Source organism: Apis laboriosa, unplaced genomic scaffold (assembly GCF_014066325.1).
Source record: "Apis laboriosa isolate Shangri-la unplaced genomic scaffold, ASM1406632v1 scaffold11_cov152, whole genome shotgun sequence".
In the NCBI taxonomy this organism is placed as follows: Eukaryota; Metazoa; Arthropoda; class Insecta; order Hymenoptera; family Apidae; genus Apis; species Apis laboriosa.
The window spans coordinates 2428256-2456011 of record NW_025221020.1 but is presented as its reverse complement, the minus strand read 5'-3'; the positions used below and the strand labels follow the sequence as shown (position 1 = coordinate 2456011).

The window sequence follows — 27756 nt, the reverse complement described above, 5'->3', positions numbered from 1 at the left end:
GATTGTTTGTTTCAGTCGGTTTAATCAATTATAGATTTAGATGTAAATGTCTTTAAATAATCTTTAAAGAATTAAATGCATTCTATATGCATAGATGAAAAGATCCGTAGATATAATGAATGCATGATCTTTTTTCAGATTTACGTATTAAATTAACCCATCAATCAATGAAGCGAATCAAAATCTATAAAGATTGTATAAAAATCATTATTAAATTAATGCATTTTATTGAAAATTTTTAAGAATAGAAACAATATGTTTCATCTTTTTTTGTTTTCTATTTATTCTGTTTAAAACACTCATTATTTTAGAATTCCTTTAATATGTTAAAACTTACAAATAATACAAAAAAAGCTTGAAATAAATTATTCGTAGGTATATCACATAATATTTACAACTTTTCAATGTTGTTGGAGGCACATCTACAATATTCTTATCGGACATAGGTAAGGTAAGAAATATATCGATAATGTAAAAAATATTCAAAACTTATATTTTAAGTCGTCTTTGTGGAAATTCTCGAATGAAGAATTATACAAGACGCTTAATCATATTCTAAGTATCATATGGGTAAGATTAGAGGGGAAAAAGGTGTGGTATATAATACAATCACTAATCATCTTCGTGTTCCAAAAATATCGTAGCTCTTTCTAAAACAGTACTTTCACGCACATTCGCTCGTACATTCTGATTATTAAAATCAACAAGTTTAATGAAGTTACATACCAATTATACAAGTTTATAATTTGTAAACGCAATTTAATAATTGTTCTAGCTAAGGCTTCTAAAAATAGACAATTAAATATTAAACACATGTTTGACTATTTTTTTTTTTTTATAAACTGCGCGAAATCTACAGTAATTTGCCGTAATATCTGCCATTTTATTTAACAAGCAAATGAGATAATTTGCTTATAAGTCATAAATTAACAATTTGGAAGGCAAAGATTTTCCGAATACATATCAAAAAATATACACACACACATTACCATTGTTCTTTATTATGATGTCATAAAATCATAATAGCCGTTCGTGCGCAAAAGGAACACCGTTCAAAACATTCTTTATCGCTCTGTGATTTAGGGTGGTTAGATATTTATTATATATTAGATGATATTGTGAAAAAATAAATTTTTTATTCCACTTCTTATATTCTGGCAGTATGCAAAATTAAGAAAAACACTTCACAACTAAATTTCTTTTATAAAACATTAATATGCGATCTATCACATATCAAAGACTTTTAATTATTGTTGATAGACTTATATTAAAATCGTCAAACAGCAATATGCTTATAATAAAAAAATTTCAGACCACCCCATTCACAGCGATGAATGGACGTTAATTTATTTACAAGTGTTTATACGATTAACATACTTCCATAATTTACGCTTACTTTGTACATGCGCATTTTCAAATTACTACGAATGAATATATTTACACAATTTGGCGGTTTGTTAAAATATTTAAAAATTGATGCGATACAATGTGATCGCGGCACGCTATATTAGTTGCATATGATTTTGGTCGTCCATAATATCGCGACTAATGGAAGAAGTTCTGATCAATTTCACACTAATTTATCATCAAAAATAATACAGATCTACTGAAAAATCCGCCTATAGGTCTCTATGAAATTATTATCTGTTCACTGGCATTTTCATCCTGTTTAACATAATTTACGTCTATAGTGTACACTATCTGATAATATTACCATTGTGATTCTTCTTTAGATTTAAGTTTAACGTCTTTTTTTAAATATAAGCGTGAATATTCATCTTGATAAGTAGCACATTGTGTATTCGATTTGTTAGATTTTTGTATATTACTATTAATTGGTGAATTACTCGGTGAGTATTTCATTTCTTGTAATTCTTGTAATTCTTTTAACGATCTCATCACCATTTGAACATCTTTTTCTTGTTCTGACGGTTGTACTGCATTATTTACTAAATCATCTAAAATAAGTCCAGCGTCTTTTCGTTTATCAGATATTCCCCTTGAAGATGCGTCGTCGTTAAAAATTTGACTTAAATAATTAGTAGCAGCAATTGTTTCTTCATTTTGTCTCTGTTCTTGTTCTTCTTTTGTAAGTGATGGTTGCTGCTGTTGCTGTATAGGCACTACATCCGAATTAATATATCCTAATTGTTTATCTAATACCTTTTGATCTTTTTTCTTTTTCTTAACATCATGCGACTTGTGTTTACTTTCAACACATCGCTCCCGTTTTTTATCTCTTTTTTCAGTCTTATTAACCAAATCAATATCTTTATCTTCTAATTTTTTATCATTCTTTATATCAGTATTTTCATTCAATAATCTATGTTTTAGAGATACCGTTTTTGAAAGTGAAGATGATTGATTTGATGTGGAATAATTAGAATGTTGTGATTGCGTACATGAATATGAAGCTTCCTGTCTGTGTACGGAATGATGTCCACTTTGAGGCACTTCATTTGTATTTGGAAGAACATTTGAAGTTTCAGAATAAGCAGTAATAGAAACTACATCCTTTTTATTTTCATTCATTTTCGTAGATGATTTATGAAAATCATTAACTGGTGTAATAGAAAGAGAACTATTAACTAGGTCCATTAAATTAATTTTCTCCATTTGATTTTTAATAGGTTTCTGAGCCATTAACTGAGCTGTAGGCACAACAGAAATTTTACCTACACTGGAATTATTAGATAAAACTGTTGCATTTTCATGATATTGTCCCGAATTGCCAATATCTTTAGTTTTATCTTTATTCTTTATACTATGTTGCTTTTTCTCTATACTATCACTTGATTTTGTAGTTCCTTGTTTGTAACTAGTAGAATTTTCTGTTACATTTTGGATTTTAGATACACCTCCTGAGACTTTCTCTTGTGAAAAAGTAGCACTTATACTTGATGCTTCAACTCTCGCAGAACTGTAGATCACATTTTCTGAACTGGTAGTATTACCATTACCAACTTCTTTCAATTTTTTTGTTTTCTTTTTCGTGCTAAAAACAAATTATTTCTGAATAACACATATAATTTCAGAAAAAATTATATATACAAATTTGCATGCTACTTACGTAGGTTCAGCTTCACCAACAAACTTTAACAAAGCATGTGTGGTCATATAGCCACGTGGCCATAATGGTAATACTTGACGAACCATAAAAGATCCAACATAAGTATACATATCTAATTTTCTTGGTCTTAAAACATTGTAACATTGACTTTTTATACTTGCAATTTCAGAAACAAGTTTCCTGTAAGAAAAAAAAAAATGTATATAATATTTTTTGAATATATGTATATATATATATATATTATATCCATCTTAAAATATTAACTTTGCTTCTTCAGTCCAAGGAAATCGCTTCCTAGGAATTTTCGATTTATCTGCATCTTCACAAACACCCTCGTCATCAGAACTCTCAACATCTTCAGGCGATCCTTCTATTTCCCTGAAAAATGAAGATATAGACTATAAATAAAGAAAAATGAAACAATTTTTTAAAAATTTATGACACGATGATGAAAAAAATGATGATCACTATTTATTGTGATATAATTTCATAATCTGAGAACTTTTTCTTTTTGTTATGAAACCCTAGATAAAAAATGTATGAAATAGTGAATGTGTTATTAAATTTTCAATAAACTTAATTTTATTGTTTGACAAAAAGGATGATATTTATGATAAATTAAACACTGATACTGATGATAAGCCCCGCATTTTTGCTATCTCAACAAGAATAATAAAAAAAAATTTTTTTTAATTTAGAACTATCAACATAAGAACTATTTTTTTAAAAAATAAGAAATTGAAAAAGAGATAGCATATATATAAGCATGAATAAAGAAAGGGAAACTAGAAAAGATCAAAGAAACAAAAGATAATAATCAGAAAGGTAAAAATAGAAAAGGTTTCCTCTTACGAGGGGCACCTTACCAACAGTACCGATATATATCCCAGTATAAATGAGGACTAAGAAATAAAAGATTATTATGTAAGTTCCCATTCAAGATTATATAAATATTTAGTTTATATTTTAAAATCACACAAAAATTTTATTTAATTCTAATTTTTTTATAAATTTATTAATTTTTTTCTTTATTATCAATAAAAAATATTTACAAAGAATACTTACTTTCCTTCAGCCACTTTTTGACACTCATCTACATATTTGCATACTACAGATGGCATTATTTCATCAATCACTGTTTTTAGCCTACAATAATATTCACATTAATAATTATTAAACAAAATATAAATAAAATCATAAAAAATATATATAAATTAAATTTCTAATATATACATATAGAATTACCTTTTTATAAGATCTCTAGTCTTATAATCTACATCCTGCACAAATAATTTTTTTGCTCTATTTTGAAGTGCTACTTTACTACATGGTAAAAATCGTGCAAGATGACCATATGTTTCTAATCTTAAACTCGAAGAAGGAAGTGCCCTCAATTTTTTCTCTAAACTGAAACAAAAATTCTGAAACTTATTTTTTTAAAGATTGAAATATTATATTTCAATCCTCTTACCTCAACAATAATGCATTTACTGCTGCATTAAAAAATTTAGCTTTTCCTTCTTTATTGTTTTCAGCACACGCTTTTAATTTATTAACTATTTCTACAATGTTTTCTGGAAGAGAATCAGGTAATGGTGCTTCTTCTTTATCAATATCATCACATTCTGATTCTGTACCTATACACCGAGATTTACCAGAATCTGTTGTATCTCTACTTGATTCATCTTCAACTCTTGCAGCATTAACTACACTTTCTATTGCATCATCAATGTTACTATCTTTACCACCTAATTTTTTTAGCTCTAATTTTTTTGTATCATAACCATTACTATTTGATGTCTTTTTTTCAAATTTTTTTATATCAAATTTTTTATCTGATGTATTTTTATTTTTTTGTGTATCTATTTTATCAGATTTCTTTTTATCTTCTTGATCTTCTGAAACTGAAAATTATATTATATTATTATAAAAATGAATATATCATATTATTATATTATAATGTTATATGAGTACATTACCTTCAGCATCTGTAGTTTCTCCTTTCTCTTTCCGTCTACTTAAAGTATCTCTATCTTGTTGAAAATTTTGCTGATCTTGAGAATTTTGTTGTTTCTTCTTCTTTTTAATAATATTTTCATGACTCTGTTTCTTTTCACCATTTTCATCTATCTTTTGTTTCTAAAAAAATAAAAAAAATAAAAATATTTAATATATTATTACAATAAAAATAATAATATTATATTATAATTTCAATTACTTTATTTCTTGGTTGATCACCAGTAATATCTTCAGTATCATCTTCATCTGATGAACTAAGATTTCGTTTTTCTGATCTTTTTGGACTATCCACATCCTCTGTATCTTCTTCACTACTTTCACTGCTTTCGTCATCATTGCTTTGATTATTATTATTATTATTGTTATTATTATGAACCAATAAATGCCGATCTGTTGTCCGAAATTCAAGAGCTCCACAGTTAATATAAAATCCTCCATGTGCTGTGGTCATCTCTTCTGGTACAATTTCATCATACTAAAATCATTAAATGATATATAACATGCTAAATATATATTAAATAACAATAATATTTAAATATGTTACATACTGCATCGGTATTGTCGATAAAAGAATCATTTTCATCATATCCAGCTCCCAAATCCACATAATCATCATATTTATGTCGTTTCCTACCCATAGTAGAAGTTCCCTGCAAAATTTAAAATTTCCATGGATAATGAGAATAAATTTTCATAATTCGATATGTATTGGAATTATTATAAATTTTTAAAAAATTACGTTTTACATACATATTTCGCTTCAAACCGTCTTGCCATATCTCGAAGCTTATCATCATCATCATCGTCATCGAAAGATAATCCATTGCTTGCATTTTCATCTCCCCGTTTCAATTCTTTCCTACGTTTTTTCTATAAAAAAAAATTTATTTTTATTATATTGAATATTATAATATATTAAATTAATTGAATATTATTTAAACATCAATTTTTAATGTTGAAAAAAACCTGTGAATCTAGCTTTAGCTTAATTTAATGTTTTAATGAAAATGCTTTTATTTTTATTTTATTAAAAAATTATTTTGCATATACATTTTATAAATTTTTACATTTTTAATATTTTATAAATTTATTAATTATAACATTTCGATGTATAAGATTTATTTAAATATATCATAAAAATAATATGATATATTTACATATATCATAAAAATAAATTAATATTTTTACAATTTATTTATTGATAAACATTTAAATAAAAAATTATTTCATCAATTAAATATTGATATATAATATAATAATATATAATATAATATATACTATATATGAAATACATATTCAGGAATATGAATACAAAAAAAGAAGGATGAATTGATTCGAAAGAGAGCATAAACTGTTCATTCATATCAGGAGCACATACTATACACAGATTGTCACTACTGTTCTTTCTTTCGAGACGCGTAACTCCTTGTTATCTTCTACTCTCCTAATATGAGAGACGCTACCACGTGTGATTGATTGTAACAAAAATATAATTATCAATAAATTGAAACTATATATATGTAAATTATATCTAAATTAATAGTCTTATTTCAAATATATGACATATTGAATTTTTATAATTACATATATTATTATTGAAAAGAAAAATTTATTACAAAAATTTGAATAATGCAAAATAAATTTATATAATAATAATATATATATTTTTTTTATATAAAATGAATTTATTTTATATGTGATATCATAATATAGATGAAAAAATAATTTTTTTCATAAAAAATATAATACATATAAAATTTAATACATTTACATGATATGCAAATTTTTCTTCTTATATTTATAACAAATATCATACAAAAATAAAAATTGTTACTTTCATATTTTATTGTAAATATGAAAATTATAACATGTAATTTTTTTGCAAAAAATTCTACAAAATCTTAAAAATTATAATTGAAATGAGAATCATTTTAGACTAATTAAATTTTTTTAATTTAAACTGAGCTAGTTTTCCTTTTTTTTTTTTTTTGGAATAATGTAAATAATTTATACATTTTAATAAATATTAAAAAAAGATAATATAAGATAGATAGAAATACTAAAATAAATATAATATAAAAATAAAGAAAATGGTGTAGAAAATAAATGTATTTTACAATATTCATTTAATTTGAATGCAATATATTTCACTCGTATCGACAATCACGTTTTCTCTTGATGCATCGATCTCAAAAGTAATAATGATTATATATATATATATAAGATCATTGAGATAAGATACAAATTAAATTGTTATTTATAAAAATAAAAAAATATTAATGAAAGTATTATAGTTTGATAAAGATGTTTTTAAAGTAAGATGTATACCATTTTAGTGAATTTCTAATTTCAAATAATATTAACATATTCTAGTAAGTCTATTATTTTTTACATATATAGAATAATGATTGTCATGAAAACGAATGTTAAACACTCGTTCATAATCATGTTTAAAATGAAACATCAAACATACGGTATTTCATGTTAGCAATGTTAACATACGTTAACACGAACGTCCACCGGTAATGCATTGTGACGTTTCTATTCGATGGCTTCGAATTGATTATACTTTTTTTTATGAATTTAGATATAATATTAATATATCCTAGCAAAAAATATACATAAATAAGAAAAATATATATTACAAAACTGTAAGAATTCGTGCAGTATCTGCGACATGTCAATTCACTTGAATAACGGATACAAGTTCTCTTCGTTTCATGTACTCTGAAAATGGGCGATTCCATTGGCATTTTTGCAGTTTCTTGTCAAAGTGTGTATATAAAATGAAATCATAACCGGTGTTTATATCAAACTAAATGTGTTAGTAAACGTGACCGTATGGATAGGTATCATGGGTTTCATTTTCTGTTCGATAGATTAACGAGTGAAAGGAAGAACTGACCTCGGCTGCTTTGAGGAGTTGTGCATAGTTGAACTCAGGACATGCCTTCTCGTTCGACTCTGGCAGGGTAAGTGTAAAGCGGAAGGAGGGCGCGAGCTGTTTGCCCTTTTCCCCTTTTTTCTCCTTTTTTGTGGCGTAGCCCAAGGACTCCGGAAACTCCAAGGTCTGCAAAGGTACCCTTTTAGCTTCTGACATTCCTACATTTGCACCGAACTCAACGCGGATTATGGAAATACTGCGAACACTGCGGTAACAACATGGTCCTCTCTCTTAAACACCGCACCGACACCGCCACTCGCACGTCGCCATCTTCGGCTCGACTGTTTTTAGAGTGCGCTGTTGATGCCGCCGCCACACCGTGAATTTAACGCATGCGTCTGAAATGCAAGTAGTCTTAAGGTACGTTTTCATTAAAGAGTCGCAATATTTTACGTGAAAACAAGTTCAATCATTTTAATAAATTGGAAATTAAAATTAATTAATCAATTTTACGCATTAATATATATTATTATAACAATAAGCAATTTTTATTGAAGTATAAGATAATTTAATCATTCTTTATATGGATTACATTTCTCTATTAAGTAAAATAAAGGTATGATAATTGTATATATCATTTATTATAAAATTTCAATTACAAATTGATAAATCGCAATTACGTCTATATAATCTAATTATACTAAATTATGACTACAAATATTATTTATCCTGTCTATAATAAACATTTCGTTTCATAATTTACATTCCAATGCCTGCAATGGTAAAATCATGTCAGTTATATAAATTATAAAATAATCATATAAAATATGAATAGTCAAAGTATCTGAAATACATAATCTCTAAATAAAATAATAAAATTTAAAAAAATGCTAAATATAATTTTAATTAACTTATTTAATTAATAATATTTGGATTATTTTCAATATTTTCTTGTTTTTTCGCAATTTTAATTGCTGAAAATTGCTGACCTAAAAGTTTCATTACTGCAGCATGTCCTATATTACGTTCTTTTTTTACAGAATTATAGTTTTCTTTTACGTAAAGTGCAAATGCTGAAGGTTCTCTTTTTGGTGTTTGCATTTGTACAGTTCCAGATTTTGTTGTTTTATTTAATAATAATTCAAATTTTCCATAACAATGTCCACATCGTTTCTTTTCAATATCCAGAGATTTAGAATGTCTTCCAATACTATAATAAAGTTTAAAAAGTTAAGTTAATATATATTTCAAAGTTGTTTACACACACACACACACACACACACACACACATTTGAAAGCATAATTATATACAAATTGTACCTGTATCCACAATTTATACATTTATATGTAAATTTAGTTTTAATTTTATAATCATGACATCTTCTTATTGGTGGTAATTCAGGAAATATTTTCATAGCTTTACTAGCCCTAAAATACTACTAATTAAAATAATTGTTAAATAAATATAAAAATAATAAATACTTAAAATAATATACCATTTTGTCCAAAATGGACCATGTCCATCAGAGATTCCATTTATTAACCATGCAGCTGCATGGCACATTTCATGAATTAAAGTATCTCTAAGTCTATCTGGAGTATCTAAAATCTATATATAATTTTTTTAATTTTTTAAATTATTTCAATAATTGTGTTTAAAAAAATATATAAATATACCTTTGTTGCTAGAACTATTCGTGATGATTTTACAATACCACCAAGTGTTTTTACTGATTTCTTATTATAACAAAAACCAGCAGTTCCTCTCATACGAACATTCCATTCTATTGACATATCTTCTGGTAATTCGTTATCAAATACTTTCTCATTATATAATTTGTACAAATATTTACATAAATTTTCCTTATTATTTTTATAATCTAATCTATATTTTTTAGCATCTGGATGTACATTAGTAAGGGAAATATTTTCACTTAAAGATGCTAAGAAGCTGTTATGTTTTTTATAATTTGGATTGTCAGAAGTTAATTTATTTTGTGTCTTTAATTTAGGTATTTCTTGTATAGTTTTAATAAAATCTAGAAATATATATACAATCTAGTATATAAATCTTCATATGATCATATCTATGCATTTAATGTGTTATATATATACCTTTCTTAATTGTAGATTTTGGTGGTATTTCATCACCTGGATCAAATTCACTAGTGCTTGAATCTTCACTTTCATTATTGAATGATAATTTTCTTCCTCTTATGTTAAATATTTGATTACTGTTATCCATATTATCATTATCTTCAGAATCTGTATCACATATTTCAATAGCTCTGAAAAATAAAATAACATTATTAAAAAGATTTTTTTTATTATAAACTGTTTATAAATCAATTATTACCGCTGTACAATCGATGGAAATACTGTTTTCGATTGTGTACTATTTTGTGTACTTGATACTCTTGGATTTGTTAATGCAGTATAATATAAACTTTCATTTTCACTTCCTGATGATGTTTGATCATTTATAAAAGTATCATCTTTTCGTTTCATATTTTTTCGTACACTTTTCTTTTTTGATCGATTTTGTAATTTTAAATCTCTTAAAGCTATAAATTGTATTTAAAATTATTAAAACTATCTTTTTAAAATAAGTGTAAAATATAATTTAATGAATATAACTATCTACAATATAATTACTTACATGTATTAGAACTGTCTGAATCTGATATATACAATCTTTCTCTATTTATTATCTTTCTGTAACAATAAATTTATAAATCTTATTTATTATTAATGTATAATTATAGTATAATATAGTATAATATATATAATATAGTATAATATATAATAATTGTAATCACCTTTCAGTTTGAACAGCTCTATTTTTTGTAGTAGTTGCTTGTTTAATTGTATTAATCATTCTTGGTTCAGATTTTGGAAACAATATATCAGCCTTATTGCGCCAAGATTTACCATATAATTTATCTAATATATCTGCACAGTCCCTGATATCTATATTTTGGGATGTATTTGTTGGAGTATTTTTTGGAGTTGAAAATTTATTATCATTAGTATGAGTTTTGTGTGATGTATGAAATTCATAATTTTTTTTTTTTTGAACAAATTCATTTATTATAGTTTGACGTAATACTGTGGGATTAGATGTTTTATTGCATTTTGAATCTATATTTTTACTTTCATTTATAGGTAATTGATTTATTTTTCCCCTATTGTTTGGAGTTTCATAATTCATTTCTAATCTTTCCAAACTGCTATTTCCAGAACTTTTATCATGCTTATTAGTAAGAGGCACAATATCAAGTGAACTATCACTTTGAGAATCAGGTAAATTTGTCATAAGCCATTGTGAAATTTGTTTTCTTTTTCTTTCTGATAGTTTAATAGATGTTGTATCTTTTTCTATACATGGTGTATTTAAAAATTTATTAACACGAGTTTTGTAAGAATGTGTAAGATTCACTTGAGAATCTTGAATAATATCACTTTCAGAATCCTCTTGAGTTTCATCAATAAATATATTATTTGTTTTTAAATTATTTTTAGGTGAAATAGCTGGATGTATAATATTGTTATCTATTTCCTTATTAGATATCACATTTTTTTCTTTTTGAATTTTAGGTGATTCATATATTATCCGTGTAGATTTTATATTTTTTATAATATTTTTAGAATCTTCTTTTGAAATTTTTTTTTTTAAATCACTATTAATATGAGATGTGGTTTTAGGTAATAGAATAATATCATTAGAATTTTTTAAATTATTAATATCAGTAGTATTAGTATTGCATTGAATATTTGTTTCTGATATATCATTAACTCTATTTTCTCTGATATAACTACTGATATAACTACTATTTGTCTTAGAAGTTGTTATATATTCTTGTCCACTACTACTAGATGAAAAGTCATCAGATATAGGCAATATATTATTTTTTTTTAGAATATCTTTTCTTTCTTGAAAATTATTAATAAAATAGGATTTTTTATTTGCTCTCCAAGATTGGAAATATTTTTCATTTGTAGTATCTATAGAATCAGAATCTGAAGAATCTTCAATATAAATAGTATTATCTATTGTAGGATGATTATTTGATGTTGATCCTAAGATATATTTAGGTATAGAACAAGTTGATTTAGAACTGGAGTCACTCATTATTATTACATCTGCATCATTAACATTTTGAACATCAGATATATTAGAATCTTGTGACAATTTTAAACAAAAATTTTGAGAATTATAAAAAGATTCTGTCATTTTTATATTAGATTCCATCTTTACATCATCATTTTTATTACAATCTTCAAATTGTGCTTTATATTTGCTACAAGATTCATTTCCTATTAAAATTATCAAAAAAATTTAAATTTACATACAAAATATACATACATATATATTTATATAAAATATAAAATTAATTACTTACTGTAATTAGGCATACTTTTTTTAATAAACAATCTAAATAGTTAAATATTTTATTACATTTTTATATGCTGATTAAAATACTCTTATATGAATAAAAAACATAAGTGTAAACAAAAACAAATAGTGAAATTAAAGAGTAAAATTAAAGTTATCATATACATTTATAAAAATGTAAACAAATAATATAATAATCAGTTTAAAAGTTTTATTGTATATATATTATGTTAAAATAACTATAAAATTGAGAATAACACTCACTATTCACTATTCACATTTGAATAAGTACGTTAAAATTTTATATCAGTATAGCCAACTATTAACATCAAAAAGAACTAGAATGTTATAAGTCATAGATAAATTATAATATAGATCTACTATTCCATGCATATTATTTATATATATCAATATATATATTACGTATCAAAAATGATACAAACTTTTTTACCATTTTAATATTATTCTCATAAGCATAAAATATTCAGCATAAAATAATATTGCACTAATAATAGTTGGAATTAAAATTAAATTTTTATTTAAAATAAAATATAAGTTTTATTTTATAATCTTAAATGAAATATTAAATTTTATATTTGTAATAATGAATAATTAAGAAAAAATTAAAGAAAGAAAATTATATAATTATATATTAATAATTACATTATTTGTGATTGCCATCATTAAATTATTTAATTAAATAGAAAAAAAACTTAATAATTTCTTAGAAAATTAATAGCTATGATTGATTAATATCTCTTTTCAATGAAAAAATGGTATAGATGAATTAAAAAATGAATTAAAACATGCAGAAAATATATATATCAGATCTGATAATATAATTATGAGTATAATAATAAAATTGTTATGATATATTGTTATGACATATTAATATAAATATACAACCGAAATATCGAACTTCGATATGATTAAATATTGAAATTGAATCTTCAAATTTGTTAATAAAACATCATAACTTTAAAAATAGATTTCTTAAAATTAGTTCTATAAATGAATTGTTATTTATTATTGCATTCTCTAAATTGGACAAAAAATTGATTATATCATTTCTTCATTGAGAAGAGATTTGACATCAATCTAGATAATAAGTCCAGATATTAGTTTTGGATTTCATTCATTGGTTTTCATAAATTCTGAAAAGTTGATTTAATTGCCCAAAATCATATTATTAATGATATATTATGTGATATGAAAGATGTAATCATTTTATTGATAAAAAAAGTCAATGAAAATAGGATAATTTGCATTGATTATAATTTATCATAGTCGTTCAAAATATCTCTTTAAATAATTTACTATTTTACTAATCATTATCTCTTATATCTCTTATATCGTAAATTGTTAATCATCTATTACAAAAATTAGAATTCAAATAAGTGGTCAAAATTAAACGAAAATAAATTTTATCAGAGATAAAATAATATTAAGTATTGCTGAATAAATATTATGAATTTCACTAAAAGTTTTAAGTTTTAACTATTTCGTCGAAGAAAATTCGTTAAAAAAAAAAAATTAATATTTTATTGAATAAGTAATAAAATAAACTAGATAAAAAAAAATTCTTTAAATTAGTTTTATTAAAATGTAAAAAGATAGTTGTAATAAAAGAATTATAGCAAATGTTTTATATTGTTTCTTGATAAAAAAATAAAAATAATGATAATACATGTTTTATATTTCAAAATAAATTTATTTGTTTTTTTCTCTTATTTTTAACATTCAATAAAATAATATTTTAACACTTAATTTCAATAAGGTAAATTAAATTTTGCAAAGATTTTCATTAAAATTTTTTGATTTAATCATAAAGTTGATTTTGGATTTGATTTTGGAAATCTTAATAACAAAGTTATGGAAATTTTAAGTTCGATTTTTGATTGATATATATTATGTTATATGTATATTGTATATTTGATCATATATTTTCTATCAAATATCATAATGAGAAAATATCTATAAAAATCGTTGCTCTTTTTATTACTTGAAAAAACTCCATGTTTTACAAATCCCAAAATGAAGAATAATGCTAAAAAAAACTGTAAAAAGGACTGTAAAAAGACTGTAAAACTATAAAAAAAAATGAAATTTCAAATTCAAATCTTAGAATTGTCAAATATTGTCTGCAAATATATTTTTTAAATCAAAATATATATGTACAAAATTGTATTAAAAAAAAGAATTAAGAAAAAAAATTAAATTGAAAAGGTTTTAAAATTATTAATCGTAATATAAATGTAATAATATATTTAATATAATAATATATATAATATTACAATCTAATCAAATGTGTTTACATGTGTAATAGATTTATAGTCAATATATTGTAGTATATATATATATATATATATAGTATATTAATAATTTTGTTACATGATACATGATTCGAAAGAAAGCTACTATTTATCGTGTATATTCATCTATATACAATATTTAACACAAAAATTTAATATTAAAAATTCACCAAAATCAAATCGATATTAAATCCATAATATTTTTCATCGTTGTAATATAATTATATTCTATTCTATGCGTATTATTAGTTCGTCCATATTTTTATAGTTTTTCTTGAAAAATTTTTCTCATATTATTCAAAAATTATGTCTTTAAGTGTCAACTAATCGTAATAAAAATTCATCAATTTTTTCGACTGAAATATCAAATTTAATAACTTTTAATGTTATTATCGTAAATATTTTAAGGCTACATTTGTTGAAAGATAATATATTTATACCTTATGTTCCATCATACATTTTTCCGAACATCACATAAAATTTGAATATCAAAATTATATTTTTCAATTATATCGATTCACATTTTTCGTTATATCTCAAGTGCAAGAATTTTGAAACGTGTGAATTAATTTTCTTAACAAGATAAGTCAGAAATTAATGAATTAAAAAAGTAATCGCTGTTTTAAAGGTTTAAAATAAACGATATTTTCATGTTAATATTCCGAAATTAATAATTTATACCATTCGAAATTATTTTTACAATATGTATATTTACCTTTTTTTACGATTCAGCAATCAGATATGTGTCTCATTTGTAGATGTATTATTATCAGACACTTGATATTTGAGACGTCCATTTTTCGTATGCACCAAAACTGATGATTTTTTTAATTGATTTAAAAACTGTGCAGCTACAATTTCATTGTTTTCCGCTGTCAACGAATCGTTTGCAAATACATTTTGTCGCTTTTCTCTATGGTCTAGCTGCGCTTCCCCTCGTAAGTTGTTTTCCATGCGGCTCGATGCGTTGTATCTGCCTCGGGAACAATTCCCAAAGTTAAATTCGTTTATGAACTTTCATGTAATAAACAATTCGGAATTCAGGAAAATTTTAGAAAGAGATACGAGATTAACGAGTAACGAGGTAGATGTTTTTAATTATATACGAAATTTAACTTACATGTTACAACTATTTTGTTTATTTGCACTTCTTCCACGAAAAACCTGAGATTTTTTGTTACCACAAATTATACTCGAATCTCTCACGCTACTTAGGCCGGTTCTGGGAATGGATGGATTGCTAGGCGAGCATCGACACGTTTCTTTAAAAGCGTTCCGATATTTCGCGCTCATCACATTATACAATATAGGATTAATAGTCGTGCTGAAGTAGTAAAGACAACCAGTGAGCGGATATACCCACTGGTTTATGTCATCGTATGTCGAGTCCTCATACACATATAATAATCGTTGAACATGAAACGGCGCCCAACAGATGAAAAATGTGATCACCACGGCACCTGAAGAATCAATTCGAAGCACGATTTCTTTCTATCATTGGCTTCAGCCTCTTCGTATCAGCAGTGAATATTTTATACCAAATTTCATTTACTTACTATTCTATTTCTTTCCTTTTTATCTTTTGATTTTTTTTATAATTTTTCATAAAAAAAAATAAAAGATATTAACAATCTACAATGAATTTCAAAGAAAATAAATAGCAATGCTTATGAATAAATTAAAATAAAAATTAAAGATTTTAAAGAAGGAAAAAAATTAATCGAGTAATAAAATTTTCAAATGTATTTCCAGCGAGCAAGAATATTCTTATTTTCAGATGTCACATATTATCGACAAGATGAAAATTGTCTGTGATGTGATGATCTCAAAGAGTTTGACGTCCACGTTCAAACGTCAGTTTCCTCATCAATTTCTAAAACACATTCCTTGATAGGATATAATCTATGTGAAATAATGTCCGTCGTCATGGTTGAATCAATTTCTCATATTTACTGGCACGGCAAAGATATACGCGTGCGACTAATGTTGTAATTTACGAGCACATTAAAACTTTATGGATATAAAGAACGGAATAATGTTTATTTAAGATTGATCATTTACTCAGCATTCGTGTGATGGTTTTTCGTGACTGGACTTGTTTCGTTTCCCCGTGAACGTATCCCTCGACGTTCTCCGTAAGGCTATCACTTTGTATTCGTAATCCTATCCGAATATAAAGCACCGCGATAAACGCCATTGGTATGAGGAAAAAGAGGATGCAGCTAAGTTGATAGAGAGGAAATTCAGGCATGTTTTCTTTCAGCATCGCACAAATCGCGGACTCTTCTGAATTTCGTTTGGAGTCTGTAAATGAAAATGAAGCAAAACATTCAGAAAGAGAATTCGTATCGAAAACCAATGAAATATATGAAATATATATTCATGATCAAAATATATTTCCGAAAAATATTTCTAATCGCGTTTCCTGCTCTCATTTGTTCCTGATTTTCCAAACCATTCATTATTGAATCAATAAATTTTTATTATTGACTAAATTTTCGGCTCATAAACTGTATCTGTAATTATAGCTCATATGATTGAGTAAATATCTGATATTGTACCGATCCTAATGGAAAATTATATTAATATAATATCATTTGTAATACGAATGTATGACATTTATACGTTTATTCGTTATAGTTGTTTGAATTTCTATTTATTATATTAATATAATATCATTTGTAATACGAATGTATGACATTTATACATTTATCCCCTATTAGTTGTTTAAATTTCTAGCCTATATATCTAATTATACAAATTGTATAATGATCTAGAATTATTTTTCGTTCTTCTATCAACTTTCATTGTGTAAACGTAGAAAGAATTTGAAAAAATTTGAAGAAAAAAATTTTTTTTTAATATGAATGATGATTAAAAAACCATAAAAAATGAAAATATACAATTTTGCTCAAGAACTCACTTTGTGGATATTCAACGTAATTGATATCGATGTAAGTTGCGAACGGCATAGCAAAAATTAAAGCTATCAACCATGCACCAAAGATAGACCGTATAGCACGTTTCAAACCGCTTTGATAATGACGAAGAGGATGATAAATTGCCAAATATCTTTCTATTGAGAATGCCACTATAGTTAATACTGACACGTAAGAGGACCTTCAAAAAGAAAATTTTTGTATTTCTATGTAAACTTGATATCTTTTTGTTTTCTTTAGCGTTATTTGCTTCTAATATTTTTCATTTTTCATTACGTTGACTCACGTTTCAGAGACGTACGCTCTTAGTTTGCATATTCCTAATCCCCATTGCCATGGATATTGTTGCCAAAATACGCTCAATTCAAAGGGTAAACCTGAAAATCAATCGAAAAATTCGTACTTATACGCGTGCTATAACCATTTTCATAGAAATTGGTGCTTTTTTTTGATTGACACACTTTGTTTATGAAATTATCATATTGCATTAGGATAAAATGATAGAATTGTAGCGATAAAGATCATTCGTATTGAATTTATTCGTTCAATTTTTTTTTATGATCGACGATACAAATAATTTAAAATAACTTAGATTGAAAGAAAAGGGTAAAATTTCTTATAATAAAGCAGGAACAAAAAAGAGATTCAATAATTTAAGTGAGAAACATTTTCTGATCAGATATTTTTCTTGTCATAACTTTATCTATAAAATTCAAATTATATTCTTCAAACTATATTCGTTTTTACTTAATAAATCAAAGATTATATTAATAAATCAGATTTCGTTAAATTATATTAATTGAATCAATTAAAAAAAGAAAAAATAAAACAAAATAATGATCTCAGAAGAAAATCAGAAATCAGTAAATATAAATTAACTGTAATGTTACTTTCGATGCAAAATAATTTATTCACAGAGATCATGGGTCAACACCCGATACAAATAAAATTGTAACACAAAATTGTTCATTACAGCAAAGAAGATAATTTATTAGCCAACAATTACAGTTTAATATGTACCAATTCTGCAAATATTATCTGATATCTGATAATTCTGCATAAAATTTTGTATTAAGTGAAATTATTAATTTATTGTATATTGAGAAGAAATAAATCAAATATTACAATAAATAACGAATTATTTGAGATAAATCCTTTTCTTAAAATTTGTTAACTCTCATTAATACTCTTATTTTTTTTTTTTTTTTTTTTATATTTATATGAACTTTCATTTCTAGTGTGAATATGATGCTTGAATATAATTTTTATCAATAAAACGAATTCAATGCGTTACACGTGCGTCAAAGTGCAACAGCACAGCACGTAAATCATAAATGATTAATGTTTCGATATGACAAAATCGTCAAAAGTATCCTTAAGAACTATTTTAAATAATAATTGTAGATTTATAAATCGTATAATATTAATATTTTAATGTTATTAATTTAATAAATAAAATTCTACTCGTAATTGCTATAATTCGTTCATAACTAAATCATTCTTATTGATCAATATTAATTATTAGTAAAATAATATTAATATTAATAAAATATCACTGAAATAAGAAAAAACGAATAACGAGCATCAAAAAACTTACCCAGTATTAGAAACAGCAAATCGGATACCGCCAAATTGAACAGGTAATAGTTCGTCGGTGTCTGCATGGTCGGATTTCTCCAAATAACGATGCAAGTGATGATATTGCCAACAAATCCGGTTACAAAGATGACGACGTACGTGAGAGTGATAGGCACTATCAACGTTAAGGGTAAATACTTAGGGCCGCGTACTTTTTCCAAATATTTCAATTCGTCGCTAATATTCTCATAAAACGAATATTCCGACACGTTCATTGTTCATCAATTTCATCACCGATATCAAATCGATTACTTTCCGGTGTCTTTTCTCTTAAGTCACATAACAACAAACGTTCTTTCTCACTTTGAAAATTATTTCGAAAACAAAAAAACTCTTTATAAATTATTCGTTTCATACGAATCTTCTCATTGTTCGTCGATAAATTATTCGTCATTAACGATCATCATCATCATCATCATTAACATCAAAATTAATTACGTTTGGGAAAAAAATGTCACGAGATATTTTTACGATAATAACACCGCCACCTCCATTCGAGGGATGATCTGAAAAGCGCACCGTTTGCCAGATCGTGAACAAGTGACGTCTCGCGACTCACTCCTGAGTTTCTCGCGCCCATCTACCACGCACGTAACCAACCCTCTGCTTTAATCTACATGAACCCTTCACATAACTCGACCAATAAAATATCACATATCTCGCTAATTCTGATTATCAAGAAGAATTTTTATATGATTATATATATTTTATATATTTTACACGTTGTTACTTGCAAAAATTTATCATTCACAGATACATCTCAATGTTTTTGCATTCCAGAATAATGATATAAAATTAAACGCGTAGACAAATTGAATTTTTCGATAAGACGATAAGCGGTTTTCATTTGGATTTAAACCGAGAAATTGAAAATTTCTTTCTGAATATTTCATTTTCTTTTATCCCTTCTTCAGGTATAATCTAATATATATATATATATATATATATATATATATATATATATTCGAAAATTTAATTTTGCTAGATCATTTCGCTCGATCACGTCAAAAGAATAAATGAATGAAAATATTATTACTCGAATACATTGCGAAGATTTGGCATCATCTCCTTAAGAAGAAAATTCCAAGGTGTGCGTGAAGAGCTCGTTAAGATCTTCGTCGTTATTAGAAGTTTATACTTGGGTTGTTATGAATGATCTTAAATCATACTAATACATGCAATTAACATCACCTAAAGTTGAAAATAATATCAAAGGATACCTTTAGTGCCCATTTAAATTATATAGTTCAATATTGAAAACCACCTTCATAATGTCAAAGTATAAATTTATTTCAATTCATGTTATACACAGAATGTCATATTTTCTCTTATAATCAATAAATCGTAAACATTCCTATATGTTCGGTCTTGATTTCAAGAAGTCTTTTTCTTTTTCGATCTTGTTTCGCGTCTCTAAAATTTTTATTCTGTATGTTGCAATTATTCACGAATCTTCCATCGTCTCTGAATATTTTTTGGATTGGTTTAGATATCTTATCTTTAGGTTTCTAACTTTTGCATTTATTTGTATAATTCTTTTAATAATTCAAACTCCGCAATAAAATATAGAATAATCTTCGGTATCTTCTTTATTTAATTATTAGATTCAGAATCGGTATTTTCAAGAAAAAACTGAACTACATATTTTTTTTTCGATTTTTTTGTCAAAGATTTCACCAACAAATATTTTCTCTTTTTATCACGGTTAAATTTAGCAATTTCATTTGCATGTTTCGGAAGATGTATCTGATTAAAATGGCAGAGCAAGAAACGATCTTCATATTTGAAAGGTTTTTCTATTGGCGAAGTACACGAATCGAAGATTAAAGTCAACATGCCAAGAATAAAAATGTAGAAAATGAACTGAAAAATATATGATGGTTTGACATTGAATAAATTACAATATAATTATTTTTTTAACTTTTTTTTACGTTAATGGAAAAATAATAAAAAAAAATGAGAAATAATTTTATTAGATTATATAATGAATGAACGTGGACAAAAACGAAAACAGAATACGAAACAAATTCCTATTTTCTTTACGACACGTATTTCGCGCTTTACCTTTGAAGTCTTCTTACCGTGTACCGAGATAATAGCATTACGTTTCCTTTTTGTCCTTATTCAGTTTACAAGGAAGTATTTAGATAAATAGTAGATTAGAAAACGTTGAGTCTGAAAAGTAAAGAGGAAAATATATAAAAATATTAATAAAATCGTGTTAGAGAATGTGAATGAAGTTAACAAGTTTATACAATTTAATACTACTATGTAAGAAATATTACCCATTGCAATGATTTCTCTCCCGTTAATTGTATGAAAATTATTCGAAGAATACACGTGTACACCGAGAAGAAGCATTCGACTATCACAAAGCTGAGTAATTTTATCAAAGAATAGAAATATTCTATCAAATCGAACATTATCTTTTCGAATACTGTCACTTTTATGTTCTTCAGATATTATCTCTAACATTCTTTTGTGATATATTATGTTATATTAATATTATATATTAATATTATGGACGGAAAATTGTAGGGAAAATTCAATTCAGGTTATACCATTCATTTTGACAATTTGGACAGACGAAATTGCTGACACATTCATTTGTTCATCGATAAGAATTATTTTCTAGATCAATTTAAGAGACAATATTATTGGATACTATGCTATATTATTTTGCAGATAAATGCTTAGGTTTTTTTCATCTTGTAAAATTTTTATAATTTTAAAACTAGAATTAATTTCTAACACGGTTGTCCGAAATAAATCAATTACATAACAAGATAATCAAAAGTTTTGCAATTATTTTCATTCCCGCAAATATGAAATTCCATTAAATAAACCATAAACTTTAAAGTTTTTCGTTGATCATATGTGAACTCGAGAAATGGATATTTTATAGCAACATAACTTTAATTTTCATGATGATAAACTTTATACAGACGTAACTTTATCATATTTTCTTCGTCTATGTTCATTACAAAGTTTGAACTTGTCAATCAATATTTAAAACTCTCTGGAAATTAATTAAATTCTGTTTCTCGGTTAAACAATTCTTGGAAAAGTTTCGTTAGGAATGCACTATTTTTAAATATTCAAATAACGTTCATCGTTTCCTAGTAATAGTATTATATGAATTTTATTATATATTTTTTATGTTTTTCTCATATTTATTTCATTAACTTCTTCTCAATATGTGAATTTTGATATATGTATAAACAAAAAATGGAAATAAATAAATAAATAAATAAAAACAAGGAATTGAAATAAAATGAAGAGAATATATTTTCAATTTAACTTTGCTAATAAATAAAATATTTTTAATATGTTTGGAATATTTAATAAAATAATTTAATGAGAAAAGTAGTTATATACTAAGAAAATTTTATAAGATATATTTCTCACGGCCCCAGACATTTTTAAATTAATTTCCTGAAAAAGATTCGTCTTTAACAAACACATTTAATAATGTCGTCATTCTTTGATACAGGAACCCATTCTTTGCTCACACTTCTAGACGTTAAAAGATTTTTATTCGTCTTTCTTATAGAATTTCTGCTTTATAAAAATGTTGCTATAAAACATGACGAAAAAATACTGTTTATTTGTGTCTATCTTGTGTACATTATGAATTTCACAATTTACTATTAAAACTACTTTTACTATTATTATACTATAATTATTAATCGAATAAAAATCAATTTAAAAATACAATAATATACTATATAAAAAAAAATACTATATATCGTCAGAAAATAAATAAAATGGATGCTTAACTTAAAATTAATTTAATTTAACATTATTTTATATACAATAATTTAATATCTAAAAATGTACAATTTAAGTTACAAAATGCTGCTGGATGTAGACGTGGATTTTTCATCTTTCATTTTACATTCTAAATTTTTGTTCTCCCATTTTTCTTGTGCGGAATGCATTCGATTGAGAAGAGGTCTCGATGTGGAATCCTCTTTTTTCAGCATGTATGATTTACGAGGAATATTATCGTTCATATTTTTATCTCTGCCACCATTTTCTTGACTTGGAGTAAATCGAAACATTTCTTTCGCTTGATTAATAGTATATCTAAAATCATAAGTATATTAAATAACATACAAAAATTATTATTATTTGTAAAACTTTTTTGTGTCACTGCGTTAGTAATATTACTACCTCATAGAACATTTGAAGCTTGAATTTCGTGCTTTATCGCTCAAACTGTTATTACACATTTGAGATTCTCTCGTAACCCAACTTCTTATCCTCGTTTTACAACAAATTGTTTGTTTGAACGCATTTCTGTATTTTATGCTCATCAAATTATATAAAATGGGATTTATAGTTGTACTGAAATAATAGAGACATCCGCTTAAAATATACAGCCATTCGTTCAAGTCTGGATAATAATCAGATTCTTGCGCATAAACGTAGAGTAATCGCTGAGTGTGAAAAGGAGCCCAACAAATAAAAAATAAAATAACCACAGCACCTAAAACAATGATTATGATTTGATGTTTCTTGTAAAAAAAAAAGTTACATTAAGAAAAAATCCAAGATAAAATCTTACTTAACATTTTAATCACAGATCTTCGAGATTGAATTTGTCTCGAATCTCCGTGAATAGCTCCTTCTATCACAGAGTTCAAAGTATCTTTCGTACTATTTCTGATTCTCAAACCCATTCTAGTATACACCACCAAGATAATTAGCATTGGTATCAAGAAGAATATAATAGTACTCAACTCGTACAAAGGAAAATCAGGCATGTATGGTAAAAGCATAGCGCAAATCGCAGAATCGGCCGAATAATTCCCTGACTCTAAACAATTATATATTTTTGAAACTTATTGAATATATATTTACAAATGATGGATAAAGTGATGCATTAAAGTTTAATTAACCTGGTGGATATTCGACCAAGTTGACTTTCGTATAAATTGCAAATGGTATGGCAGAAATCAGTGCAATCGACCAAGCAGCTAAAATGAAACGTATCGGTCTTTTGAGGCCGCTTATCGTATAAACACGAAGCGGATGACAAATAGCCAAATATCTTTCCATAGAGAAAGCTACTATCGTAAGGACTGATACATAAGAAGACCTATTAAATAAAGTGAAATTTTAAATAAAAATCAGTGATATAGTTTTTTTATAAATATTATTATTAAATTAATTAAAAAATATATTGCTTACATTTCCGATACGTATGCTCTGATTTTGCAAAGACTAACTCCTAGAACCCATGGATATTGTTGCCAAAACAGGCTTAGCTCATTAGGCAATCCTAAAAGCGAATGTCAAACAAAGCATGATAACAATAGAAAAAATTGCAGATGACAATCAATAGATTAAGATATTTTATTTCGATCATGTTAACACTAGTATATTTTTATTATATTTTTATATATAGTTATCTGTAATTTATTTCTGCAATGACCACGCGATTGACGTCAAATATCTATATCGGAACAATGATCATTATAACAATTGAGAAACATACATATCTTTCTGGTATACAAACTCATTTTCTCGATTTACAACTGATTAAGCTTGAAAAGTAATTTATACATAGACGTCATAATTCACGTTGAAATTAAAGAGACAAGAAGTTATAGCCCCCATGTTGAGATTTAAGTATTTATTATACAATTTCAAAAATTATTTATCTTTCAATCTTTTAGATCAGTAATTGCTTATCGATTTGAAGCTAATTAACAAATGAAAATTTATTCCCGGATTTTGTATATTAATAATGGAAAAATTAAACGTTCGATATATGTTAAATAATAAATAAATAATTAAATTAAATGTAAATAAATGTTTCTCGAATAAATGTTAATTCCAAATAATATCTATAGAATCACATTTAATATTTCATAAAATCGGTAACGCGATATCGATCATACCGAATGTATATAAGCATTGTATACTTTATCGCAATTTTATTTGATAATAATTCGAATTTTTTTCTATTTTTCAAATTATATTTTTGAAATTAGTTTTACATGTTGTTTTCATAATATACATATTTACACAATAATTTTTCCATGATTTGATCAAAAATTCAATGTTTCACGCGATATTTAAATTTCATTATAGTTATGTAAATGATACTCTTATCGTCTCATATCATCTTTAATTTCGAATATTCAAGTAACGAATACACAGCTAAAATTTGTAAACGTATAGTAAACGTTCGTAGCTATTTCAAATCTTTTAATTTGTCAAAGATTTTTTCGTCAAAGAAACAAACACTCGCGCGTCTTCAATTTTTACCCCAACAAATTTCTAAAAATGACGTAAATAAAAACGACGTTACGATCAGCAAACAATCGAGTAGATAACAATCGCTCATGTACACATTAGACGAAGATTAATTTAAAGCCTTTATCGTCAAATTTCAACGAAGGTAAAACGGTCTCAATCTAAACATCATAGTCTAATTCGTAAGAAGAATCTCTGTTAATTACTTGAACATAAATTTATTTTATTTAACATATTGCGCTTTTTTGTGTATAATGCTACTAATTTTAATTAAAATACCGTCCATTTAGCACAATTTAATCGGATAAATATCGTTTTAAGGATCATCGTAAATCTAATTTCGGTTATATATTTCGCGTTGATTAAATCAATACTTATATAGGATTGCGCTATATTTTCGCTTATCTTTATTAAACTATCTATCAAAGTTCATTATCTTCATATTGTTCCTTCATAAATTGTTTTTACGAAGAAGGAAAATGAAAATCGACTTGGTATCATATCAATACGAGCAAACATAAACGACACTCACCCAATACAAGTAGAATAAGGTCAGATATGGCCAGACTGAATAAGTAGTAATTGGTGGCCGTTTGCATCGCAGGATTTTTTATGATTACGGTACATGTGGCGATGTTCCCGAAAATACCAGTTACAAAAATTATCATATATATTATCGTGAGCGGTATCACCATCCTCATAGATAAATATTTAGGCCCAAGTACTTTAGCCAAATATTCGGTTTCCGTTAAATTCTTCAAATCCCAGTTCTTCCAAAAATCATAAGAATCGTCGTCCGATGTTTCCATAATGACTTTCACGTTTGTCAAATTTTTCTCCTTCTATATCAAATGGAATCTTTCGCTAAAAAAATCGGATATCGATGGCCGAATATTTAAATTAAAAATAATACATATTTATGCACAGAAAATAAATTTCTATAACAATTCTATAACAATAAATCGTGATTATAAAAATTATTATCATCGGCAAATACACTATCCTGTTGATCTGATCTGATGATGAATCAACAAATTGCGATCTTTATAATCATTAATAAATCACCAGTTTAAGACAAATCGAAAAAATTCTTTCGTGAAATTGTTTCACTTGTTTCACTACATAAAATAGCAGAAAGATATTGGTTTTTGACATTCACTCATCTAAATTAAGTTGTATATTGTTCAAATTTGTCATTTTGATTTTAAAAATTGAATTTCATATACTTTTGCGCGAACATTAAGTCCATCATTTCTTGTTAATGTTCCACCGTATACTTTCATTTTTATTCTTTCAGATACCGATATACTGTTCTATAATATTTGGATTTTCTCACGAATAAAAATACACATATATAATTAAACAATAGAAAAATTTTCAAGTTATCGAATTATATAATATTATAATAGATAAAACACTTGCACAAAATTCCACGATTTTTATGTAATATAATATATTTCAATAATGTATTTTATTTATTATTTTATAAAAACATATAAATGTAGAATTATAAGAAAGCAAAAAGAATTTAGAAACAATGTGTACGGTGATAAATAAGCGGTATGTCTTTCAGCACATAAATCAATCTCATTAACACAAGAAAAAAATCAAAATAAATAATCCAAATAAAGGAGAAGACAAATTGAAGCTAAATCAGCCAATCATCACTATCAGAAACAGACTACTGTACTGTGTGAGTGAACGCACATTCTTAATGATCGGACACCTTTCATCGTAATAATCTCTTGATTTTGTGATAAGAAAATCACTATAATATTTCATTAAAATATTCTATTCGATTTAAAATTTTTTCCACATTCAATTATTACATTCCAAACTATCTCGAAATGCACTATTTCGTATATTTAATTAGGTAAAATTAAAGAACTGAAAAAATAAATTTTTTTTCTCTATTTTTTTTTTTAAATTTTTATAAATAGCAAAATCTATTTTTTAAAATATCTTATTAAATTTGTTTCCAATAAAATTAAATTTATATCCAATGAATAAATAGCATTTATAAGTCACAAAAGAAAGTTTAAACAAAATAGAATGAAATGAATATGAAAATTAATTATAAAATAAGTATATTTATTACTATGTCACTGCCTTATCTATATGATCGTGATTCATTAAACATAAAAGAATTTTCGATTTACAATGTAACAAGGAGATATGATGATATTTTACGATTCATATAATTTATAAGAATATTAAAAAATATTATTCTG

At 25.5% G+C, this 27756-nt stretch overlaps 4 protein-coding genes and 1 long non-coding RNA gene across 5 annotated transcripts; all 5 read right to left on the bottom strand.

Moving 5' to 3' along the window:
- Positions 1–302: 302 nt before the first annotated feature.
- On the bottom strand, positions 303–8278 carry LOC122717407 (ubinuclein-1). Its single transcript, XM_043941447.1, has 11 exons — positions 7995–8278; positions 5840–5959; positions 5638–5739; positions 5289–5564; positions 5050–5209; positions 4542–4974; positions 4316–4477; positions 4136–4216; positions 3335–3448; positions 3071–3250; positions 303–2995 (listed from the first exon to the last, which is right to left on the bottom strand). Exons 1-11 carry the CDS (start codon positions 8187–8189, stop codon positions 1711–1713), a joined length of 3108 nt encoding a protein of 1035 aa, XP_043797382.1. The 5' UTR covers positions 8190–8278; the 3' UTR covers positions 303–1710.
- Positions 8279–8616: 338 nt separating this feature from the next.
- On the bottom strand, positions 8617–12231 carry LOC122720140 (dentin sialophosphoprotein-like). Its single transcript, XM_043946641.1, has 8 exons — positions 10793–12231; positions 10633–10688; positions 10330–10537; positions 10089–10261; positions 9651–10012; positions 9470–9582; positions 9294–9401; positions 8617–9183 (listed from the first exon to the last, which is right to left on the bottom strand). Exons 1-8 carry the CDS (start codon positions 12223–12225, stop codon positions 8889–8891), a joined length of 2748 nt encoding a protein of 915 aa, XP_043802576.1. The 5' UTR covers positions 12226–12231; the 3' UTR covers positions 8617–8888.
- Positions 12232–15365: 3134 nt separating this feature from the next.
- On the bottom strand, positions 15366–19473 carry LOC122718906 (neuropeptides capa receptor-like). Its single transcript, XM_043944309.1, has 6 exons — positions 19218–19473; positions 17907–17997; positions 17605–17801; positions 16743–16985; positions 15802–16141; positions 15366–15654 (listed from the first exon to the last, which is right to left on the bottom strand). The coding sequence occupies exons 1-6, from the start codon at positions 19471–19473 to the stop codon at positions 15417–15419; spliced, it is 1365 nt and encodes a 454-aa protein (XP_043800244.1). The 3' UTR covers positions 15366–15416.
- Positions 19474–21084: 1611 nt separating this feature from the next.
- LOC122719374 lies at positions 21085–21616 on the bottom strand. Its single transcript, XR_006347582.1, has 3 exons — positions 21544–21616; positions 21323–21433; positions 21085–21121 (listed from the first exon to the last, which is right to left on the bottom strand). It is a non-coding gene; the product is annotated as an uncharacterized LOC122719374 (long non-coding RNA).
- A 1417-nt stretch (positions 21617–23033) lies between these two features.
- LOC122716873 (neuropeptides capa receptor-like) lies at positions 23034–27404 on the bottom strand. Its single transcript, XM_043940358.1, has 7 exons — positions 26752–27404; positions 26058–26367; positions 24455–24545; positions 24163–24362; positions 23829–24080; positions 23435–23750; positions 23034–23347 (listed from the first exon to the last, which is right to left on the bottom strand). Exons 1-7 carry the CDS (start codon positions 26806–26808, stop codon positions 23107–23109), a joined length of 1467 nt encoding a protein of 488 aa, XP_043796293.1. The 5' UTR covers positions 26809–27404; the 3' UTR covers positions 23034–23106.
- Positions 27405–27756: the final 352 nt, after the last annotated feature.

Coding starts and splice junctions, on each gene's coding strand:
- LOC122717407 (XM_043941447.1), bottom strand. CDS start 8,189: ATGTCAGAAGCTAAAAGGGTACCTTTGCAGACCTTGGAGTTTCCGGAG. Junction 5,565..5,637: donor TTATCGACAATACCGATGCA/GTATGTAACATA, acceptor TAATGATTTTAG/TATGATGAAATTGTACCAGA. Junction 3,251..3,334: donor CCTTGGACTGAAGAAGCAAA/GTTAATATTTTA, acceptor TTTTTCTTACAG/GAAACTTGTTTCTGAAATTG.
- LOC122720140 (XM_043946641.1), bottom strand. CDS start 12,225: ATGGAATCTAATATAAAAATGACAGAATCTTTTTATAATTCTCAAAAT. Junction 10,689..10,792: donor AGAGCTGTTCAAACTGAAAG/GTGATTACAATT, acceptor TTATTGTTACAG/AAAGATAATAAATAGAGAAA. Junction 9,583..9,650: donor GAATAGTTCTAGCAACAAAG/GTATATTTATAT, acceptor AATTATATATAG/ATTTTAGATACTCCAGATAG.
- LOC122718906 (XM_043944309.1), bottom strand. CDS start 19,473: ATGAACGTGTCGGAATATTCGTTTTATGAGAATATTAGCGACGAATTG. Junction 17,998..19,217: donor TTTGCTGTTTCTAATACTGG/GTAAGTTTTTTG, acceptor ATTGATTTTCAG/GTTTACCCTTTGAATTGAGC. Junction 17,802..17,906: donor AGAGCGTACGTCTCTGAAAC/GTGAGTCAACGT, acceptor TTCTTTTTGAAG/GTCCTCTTACGTGTCAGTAT.
- LOC122716873 (XM_043940358.1), bottom strand. CDS start 26,808: ATGAAAGTATACGGTGGAACATTAACAAGAAATGATGGACTTAATGTT. Junction 26,368..26,751: donor GACTTAATGTTCGCGCAAAA/GTATATGAAATT, acceptor CATTTGATATAG/AAGGAGAAAAATTTGACAAA. Junction 24,081..24,162: donor CTTGGTCGAATATCCACCAG/GTTAATTAAACT, acceptor ATAATTGTTTAG/AGTCAGGGAATTATTCGGCC.